Here is an 8,878-nt window from a genome sequence, read left to right on the forward strand (position 1 = left end):
AAACGGCCGGTTCAGCGGGGCAAACCGCCTTACTCCTATATCGCCCTCATCGCCATGGCCATCGCCAACGCCGCCGAGAGGAAGCTCACTTTGGGGGGCATCTATAAGTTCATCACCGAGCGCTTCCCTTTTTACCGGGAGAACCCCAAGAAGTGGCAGAACAGCATTCGCCACAACCTCACCCTCAACGATTGCTTCGTCAAGATCCCCCGTGAGCCCGGCCACCCCGGGAAAGGCAACTACTGGACGCTGGATCCTGCAGCCGAGGACATGTTCGACAACGGCAGCTTCCTGCGCCGGAGGAAACGCTTCAAGCGCACCGACATCACCACCTACCCAGGCTATATGCAGAACTCCAGCGCCTTCACCCCACCACCCGCCGTCCGCCCGATGGCCCCCGCCGCCCCCTACCCAAATGCCCTCTGCTCGCCCACCTACAGCCCGCAGCTCTCGGGCACCGTCTTCCATCCCTACGCAACCGGGGTGGCACCGCCGGCGCAGCACTCGCGGATGTTCAGCATTGACAGCCTGATCAGCGGGCAGCAGGCCCTGCAGCCCTCGCCACCTGCTGAGCTGGCCCACCCCTCTCTGGGCTTAACTGGGACCGAACTAGCCCCCAGCTGCTCCGCCGGCACCTCAGAGCCTCCCTGCTTCCAGCCACAGCCCGTCAGTCCTGGTTTGCTGAGCCGAGCCGGCCCCAACGCTTTGGCGTACCCCTACGCTGCCTCGCCGCCCCATCTACCCGTAGGGCAGGGCAGCTACTCACCCGGCAGCCCGCAGCTCTACGGGGCTCCCAGCAGACTGGCGTTGCCCACTGTGCGCCCCACTGCCTGCCCTGAGCACAACGAGCAGCTGCTGGGGCTCCCCGCATCGCCCCTCGGCCAGTTCAGCTCCGGCAATGCCTACGGCAGGCAGCCCAACTTCAGCACCGGCCTGGAGCGGTACATGTGATGGGACCAAGGATGGATGCGCCAAGGAGCCTGTGGATGGATGCTCTAAGGATCCCGTGGATGGATGCGTGAACATGTCCCCATAGTGGGGATTGAGTGGGTGGGATGAGGTTCCTGCTCTTCTGCTGTGTGCAGACACAACACCGTGTGCATGGTGAAGGGGACCAAAATCTGACTCCTCTTTCCCAGCTGTGTTTAATTGGAGAGGAGGTTCCTCCTGGAGGCAATGCTCGCATGGTGGAATGGGCAGGAACCCCAAAAGCAAGGAATGGTCCACAAAAGGGCTTTCTCCTCTTCCCTGGGTGCTCGTTCATCACTGGAATGAGTCACCAAAAAACCCCACTAAACCAATTTTAAAAGAATATTTAAGGTGTTTATCCTCTTATTCCCCCATAGGAAAACAAAACAAAACACCTTGACTACTTTTTTCTATTTTGAAAAATGACTTTCGCTGTTAGAAAAGACTTTTTTAAAATAAAGCTTTTCTTTCCAACCTGTCCAGTGCTGCCATTCCCCTGCTCCAACCGGGGGAAATCCTCTGCTCACATTATTGTGCTGCTGTTGTGCCTCCACTGCAGGATTTGTACTTTTAGTGATGCTTTTTAAAGCTATTTTACTATGTTTTGGTTTTTTTTTTTAATAAAAATGAATGGGAGCTAAGTGCTGCTGGGCTGTGGGAAGGGTGCAGTTGAGCTCTTCATCACCAGGGAGCTGCAGGGTATACCTTTCCATTGGCACAGCAGGAATCCCTTGCAGGTGATATCCCTATTTAGCACCCCAAGTTAGGAGATCAGAGCTTTCCTCTCTTGGCACAGCATCAGTTAAAACCCAGTGCATTCTCTGCCCAGCCTGGTGCTGTTTATTTATAGGACTGTCTGCAGTGCCCAGCCAGGCGGTGAGGCTTGTGCTGCCCACTGCTGGATTGTGTGTCCCCGTGGTGGGAGCTCTCACTTGTGTCTCTTCATTCCTTTATCCCATGCTTGCTGTAAGAACTGAATGTTGGTGTGGAGGTTGGTGTGGAAGGGGAGAGAAGAAGCTGCTTTTCTCCAGGCTGGGGGCTACGGGCTGGCAGGGCACAAGGAGGTTCCCAGGGGAGAGCCAGGTGCCGTGCAAAGGGAAAATGGTGGTGGGGTGGGCAGGTGGTGCTGCAATTCTCCAGACGTCGTGCTTGGAAACCTGGTGCTGTGCTGAGCCTGCTCTTCCCCAATCCCACTGGAGCCTTGCATAGGTGGTAGCAAAAAGACGTGACCTGGGGAGAGTGGATGACCCCCAACCTGGTGAGTGGTCCAGATGCTGGGAGGCAGCATCCAGATGCTGAGATACCCAGATGTTGGTGTGCAGCATCCAGCTGTGGGTCCCCCCAGCACCCCAGGCCCCCCTGCCAAGCAGCCCCAGCACCTCAGAAGCAGCACACAGCCGCCCTCGCTGCAGGCTGTTAGCCAAAGAGGCCGCAAAGTACAGGGACCAGACCCCCTTTTCTTCTTCTCCCTTCAGATATTAATCCCCCCATGCACAAGCCTCTGGCACTCGTACTGTGATTGTCATTACACTAATGCCTTAAGAGTGTCTTCTTGGTTAACTTAATGTATCCCAACTAGGATTTAAGCTTTCATTTCAAAGCTTTGTTTACAGTTAGGGTGAATCTAGCAAATGAGTAGGATTAAGGTGTCATGTAAAGCATGAGCTGTGCTGAGACAGAGTAGTTTTAAGCTTTGTAAAGTTTATGCCTGTGCCCTTCGCCTGTTTTAGCGTCTTTTCAGTATATGTGTTTCGTGAAAAAGAGGGATTTGAATGAAACAGGAGTAATTATCACTCAGATTTGGGCTGTGAAACCGAGTCTCCTTTGAAATCCTCTGCTCTTTACTTAGCAACATCCAGGGAGTTCAGGGAACATTAAGTAATGACATGCATAACCATTCCCATCCAACCCACACAAAGAGCCAGAGGCAAAACTTTCTTTGCTCTCTGCTATTGTAGAATAAGTGTGATCCTTTGGGATCAAGGGTGCCAAAGAAGTTGGTCTGGTGATCGGGGCCATCGCAGGTGGCTTCTCACAGAGTAGCCCTTAGAAAATTGGGCTGGATTCAAGTTTCTTATGTTTGGAACCAGGAGTTGTTTTCCCTTCAGAAATCCCAACAGCCCAGGGAGCACTTGGGTGCAAACAAACAGAGCATTGGCTGGGATTGTAATGGGAGTACATTTTGTGAAGGACTTGTTGGTCCTCCAGTAGTGTCTGATTCTGTCTGGATGCTGCCAGTTGTCCACTGCCAACTCCAGGGATGGACATTTTAGACATTAATGACTTTATTTTACGCAATGCTTTGTCCCTTGTGAATACATCACTTGGAGAGGGCCAACAGTTTCTCCATCTTAAGGGAAGAGGTCAGGATTGAGCCTTTAAATCCAACCAGTGATGGGCAATGGGTGGTGGGTGTAGTGCAACCAGCAGAGATGGGCTTTGTTGGCTGATGAAAGCTTGGAGCAAATCGATGTAAGACAACCAGGGCTGGCTGCGAATTGTGTCTCGGGGGGCTGGGGTTGCATATCACCTCTACCCCCTCATATTTAGGTCCCTTATACACCACCACCCAACACCACCCTGACCTCGGCCTCTCCACAAGTGTGACACGATGACCTGATCACATCCCGCAGCCAATACGTCGGCTGCTGTCCCACCCCAGGACCCCTCTACAAACGCATCCAGGGACTCCATCAATGCCGACCCCGGGACAGGGACGATGTGGCCCTGAGTGACAGCCCCCGTGTTCGGGCCAACACTGACCTCCAGTGGAAATCCCTGGGAAGCCGCTCCCGACCGGCTCCGGGGGGGGAGAAAGGGGGGGACTTACAGAGCCCCCGAGCTCATGCTGGGCAAGGGGACCTGAGAGTGCTCCTTATGTGGCCTTTTAGCATCTGTCCTCATCGGGATACGGCAGGGTGTCACGGAGGCTTGGGGCACAGTCGAGACCAGAGGGAATGGGATTCACTCAGTTATTTCTCAGAGCAGCAGGTGGGATGCATCCTTCAGGCTGGGAACGGGGACCTGCAAGCTCCTGGGAGAGCATCCAAAGGCTATTTATTTCCCAGTCTTGTCACTGAGACTAAGAAATTGTAACGTTGCAATAGGGCTTTTATGCACGTGTTGAAGTAACTCTGTAACACTCAACGCCAACAAGCAGCCCTGGCCCATGGTACCTTGGTGCTGCACAGAGAAAGGGTGCACCTGAGCTGGTTATGTACACACCTGGGAATGCTCATTTCCAATTTGCATCAGCTCTGCTGGCTGGAAGGAAACAGCATATGATGTTGGAGGAATTAATTTACCAGTGCACATCCCATGTTTCTGGTTGTGTCCTTCTCAGATATTCCCAGCTTGAGAGACAAGAGATTGAGTAACAGTAAGGTGACAGTGTTGCACCACATCATTTTGATTTTCAAAAAGATGCCTCACATAGAGATGTAACTTCTGAGCATCCCATCTGGCACTTATCCACAGCAGAGACACGTTTGCAAGTTAGCAAACAGTGCTGCTGGACCCATCTCCTCACTGGGAATCATACGTTCCACCATCCCTGAAATACCCAAAGACACAGTTTGGGAACATTCTGCTCCCAGAGCCCAAACACATCCCAAAGCTTGGGTGCATTGTCATTGCCCAGAGATGTCCAAGCCATCCACTTGGCCATATCCCAATGGAGGTGATGTCAGCAAGCACGGCTCTACCTGCTGCACTGTGGGCAGCACCCACGAGGTGGCAGCCAGGTGACACCTGGACAAGATCCCACAGCCACAAAGCAGCTCCAAGCAGCATCTCAGCCAGCCCTCTCTTTTTGGGCTGTCTGCTGCTTGGATTCTCCCTCAACTGATGCTCACCCTCTAAGTATAATTGCAGTACAAAGTCGTTTCAGAATAGCGTGCAATAGTGGCTAATTATTTGGAACAATTATACATAACAAAGACAGAGCCAAGCAGCAAGAGGGCTTAATTGTCTGGCCAAGCATGAAATAGCACCGGATTATCGCGGACAGGGGGAGGGGATGCAGGGCAGGAGAATTGCCCCATAGAATAGGCAGGAATCCCGGCTGCTCGGGAAGGCAAAGTTTATTGAAGAACTTGAAAATTCCTCTTTGAAGCATCTTCTGAAATACCGGAGAAGACATGAAAAGGATAATGACTCAGAATATGGGCTTAGTGCACAAATCCCCACGCTGATGGACTCCAGGCCTGCAGACGCTTAAGCACATGCTTAAATTTTAAGCACATGAATGGTCCCCTTTGACGGCTCACGTGCTTAGAGTTAAGCTCAGGCATAAGTGTTTGTAGGATTGGAGCCCAGATTTTTATTACGACGAGGCTCCTCTCTGCAGTGATGGGAAATACAAGACTTACAAAGTGCACGAGCTTCCAGTGCAATGCAGTGCTCAGAGTATCCACTTCAAGCCGGGGGACACCCAAATCTGTCTCTGCATGGGGACAGCAACACATGGGAGGTCAGGAGCAGTGTAGGCAGGAAAGGTGCAAGAAACAGCACATGAGCAACTCCGTGCCACACAACTCCTCTCCAGGTGCTTTTTGCATGAGCATACACCTGCTTTTCCTGCAGAATAAGGTTTCCCTCATGTGAGACTTTCCCTGCTCCTTCTCTGCCCCTGAACATGTTTTGCAAGGCAAAATTTGTCTTTTCTTTTTTGTTCTTTCTTTTTTTTTTTTGTCTTTATTTTTTTTATTTTAATCTTTTTCCTATTTACATAAGACAGCTTCCTAGTGGACAGAAGCATCTGTCCCCATGCTTGGATCTAGATCACTGTTTTTCAGTTATCTGGCTGGATGGATTTGTGTGCTTGGGATACAGGTGCTTGGTGGGGCTGACCCTGACCATAGGAGGGTGCAAGACCCATGGTGCTGCTGCCCCCACAGACTCCCATTGCACCTCCCAGATCCAAAGATGCTGATGGCAAGGGTGCCCATAGCAACCACATTTTGGGACCGCTGCTGGCTGCCACTGGTGCACATTATATGATACAGACACTGTGTTACGTGCCCACTTTGTACCTCCCACAGAGGCAGGCAGGTGCACGGAGTGTGGGAAGAACACACTTCCTTCTCCACCTTTACATCCAAATACCCATACCAGGGGGAGTGGACAGCCTAGCTGTGGCCCTGGAGTGCTTGCTGTGATACCTCAGCACATCACCAGCCCCTCACAGTGTGCCTGTGCAAGCACCCCAGAGCAGGCTGGAGGATTTTCTCCAAAGCCAGAGGTTAATTATCCCTTATTGGATAATTTTCAGCTGCCAGTCCTGGCGATGAAGGGGATTTCCTCTAGATGGCACGCTTATCTCTGCACAGCAAGCGGTGCCGGCAGCCCACAGCCTGCTCTGCAGTGGGGTCCTGAGCCTGTGGCTGGTCCTGAGGACAAAGAGCATTTAACCCTCATCCCACTCCCATCCCCATCTGCAGCTCAGCCATTGCCCTGCTGGACCCAAGTGATGTATTTTTAATGGGATGTTTTACCCTGATGCTTCCTGCCCTCTTCTAACACAATTGTAAGTTGGCATCTAGACTGTGGGTTAGTGGGATGTGGTTGGCTGGGTGATGCTGAGCAGAAATCAGGTCTTTTCAAGAAGTGTAAAGCCAGATGTGAAGCATCAGCCTTCCTTCAGCAGCCCTCAGTGCAGATTCTGCATGTTAACTGTTTTCCCTCTCTCATCCTCTGTTCAGCTTAGGACAGCAACTTCTTTCGGTGGTGTAAAGAAAAGCATAAAGGATGTTCACAATGATCTGGAGCTGCCAGGGATGGATTTCTTGTGTGCTCCTTTTACCTACTGTGCACCTATTTTATAGAAATGGAGAACTGCCAGACAGTGGGGTGACACTGTGATGAGTTGGGGACACAGTGGGGCACTGGCACCCACAGCTGTGTGCTGGAGCACTGGAGCTGAGTTTGACCACTGTGCAGCTTCAGCCCTGGGCTGTTCCAGTGCTTCCTGCCTCGGTATTTTCACTTGTTTGCATCTGATAAAATGTCCACCAGCTGCACGGCCTCTTTTCTTCCTGGCTGTCATTTGCTGGATAAGGGGATGGGGTTAAGATACTGGGTTCTGCTGCTCTGCATGGCCTTTGGTGAGATGCTTCACCTCCCTCTGCAGACTTCAGACTTTTTCCCTGTTTATTCAGCTCCTTCCCAACGTGGGAATAGAGGAAATCAAACCTGTGCAGTAGCAGTGTTACAGTTGCCAGCTGACGTCATCTTATCTGAAGCCAAGAGCAAAATGTATCTACAAACTTGTTTGCAGGCAGATCTGTAGATACCAATGCGTACTTGCAGGACTGACCACGTACAAGATTCATCCCAACCTCATCTCTATATGAGGACTGCTGGATACTCCCACGTACAAAGAACATCCAGAAAGAAGGAAAAATAATAATAATAATTAGTTTCCTGGGCATGTTTGGGATAATAAAATGCTAACACGGAAACCTGGACTATAAGACCTCATCACAGGTTGCTACAGCCATGTGAATCTGGCCATATGACATTGCACTGGTGTGCCCACTTTTGGGAAATGCGATTCCTTCCCATATGGATCCCCACCCCCCAAAAAATCCTCCCTACTATTTGCAGGGGATTGAGGGAAGAATGAAATGATTTAGCAGGCTTGTTTTCACAGGGATATTTTTCCTTGTGCGGTAGGCACCGTCACCAGGCTGTTCTGTGCTGCCATGTGCCGGAGCATAATTGCCTTTCACATGCATCAGCCTTTGGCTAATGTGTTTTTTATGGCAAGCAGGAGAGCTGGATTTGGTGAGTCTCAAAAGTGCACCTGGTGCTTTATGGCTCGAAATCACTACGGTTCTCTGAGTCATGGAAGTGTGTGTATCCATCTCTTTTCATGTCGGGTTGCTGAAGAACAGTGTGCAAAGAAAAGCTTACACCAAGTCGGAGTTAATCAGTTGGGTGTTATGAGCTTGCCTGGTGGGCTTCAGGTCCGTGTGAGATGGGATCAGTAATGAAAAGAGAACAGCAGATTAAGCTGTTGAACTCCAAGTCCAAAGCCGAGGTCCTAAACTCAGATCCCAGCACATAATAAAGGTGTGTGAACATCTGAGTGCTGCAGGGATGGATGGAAGCTTGTGGCATCAGTGCTCCCCAAAGTGGGAACTGGGGGCACTTGGCATCACCTGACACTGTCGTTCCCACCCATCTCCCCGTGCCGGGAGCTGCTGGGGAGCGGCTGCCACCTCACCTCGGTGATACGGGGCTGGGAATAACGGCTGTGCTGCAGGGAGCAGCGAAGGTCTGAGCCTTGGCTATGGAAAGGAGAGGAATAATATCAAAGGAAATCACATAAGTGGAAAAAGAGCCCCTTGGGGCAGCCCGGGCAGCAGCGGGTCTGTCTTGGTCGTGGTTTAAGAGAAGTGAGAGGTCAGCCAAGCCTGATAACGAGGTAATACAGAAAAATCCGTCGCTGAGCCTTGGGGGACTTGGAGATGCTCTTCACGTCAAAATAAACGAATTTGGATGCTGCCCGGCCGAGGAAACAACAACGATTAAGTCTTGCAGAACCAACAGCCCCTTTGGAAGGACCCGAAGCCCCGCAATGCCCACGGCAGCAGGGCGGGGCTGCGGGGCCCGATGCTGCCCTTCCCAAGCAGAGTGTAGGATCAGGGCTTTGCTTCATTATCGGGGGCCGCTCCGGCCGGGACGGGGACTTCTCGCAGCCGCACTGATGTATTTGTCTCCCTGCAGCCGGCAAATAGAGGGAGGGAAGGCAAGGAACGAGCTTTGCCTCGTGGGTAAAAAAAACCGTTTGGCAGCCGGTGGGCGTTCAGAGATGAGCCCGGGGCGGGGGAGGACCGGGAGCCCCGGGGACACTGCGGGGAGCCACCTGCCCACGGGGGCTGCGTTAGAGCAGGAGGGAAAGGCA

At 52.0% G+C, this 8,878-nt stretch overlaps 1 protein-coding gene across 1 annotated transcript; it reads left to right on the forward strand.

Annotated features, from left to right (window-relative positions):
- Positions 1 to 3,166, forward strand: FOXE3 (forkhead box E3; the record flags this gene model as incomplete). The annotated part of the gene is made up of 1 exon (XM_003208830.4): positions 1 to 3,166. A coding segment is annotated over one exon (951 nt), but the record flags the coding sequence as incomplete, so codon positions are not given.
- Between the last annotated feature and the right edge of the window lie 5,712 nt (positions 3,167 to 8,878).

The sequence above is a fragment of the Meleagris gallopavo genome, chromosome 10 (assembly GCF_000146605.3).
Source record: "Meleagris gallopavo isolate NT-WF06-2002-E0010 breed Aviagen turkey brand Nicholas breeding stock chromosome 10, Turkey_5.1, whole genome shotgun sequence".
In the NCBI taxonomy this organism is placed as follows: Eukaryota; Metazoa; Chordata; class Aves; order Galliformes; family Phasianidae; genus Meleagris; species Meleagris gallopavo.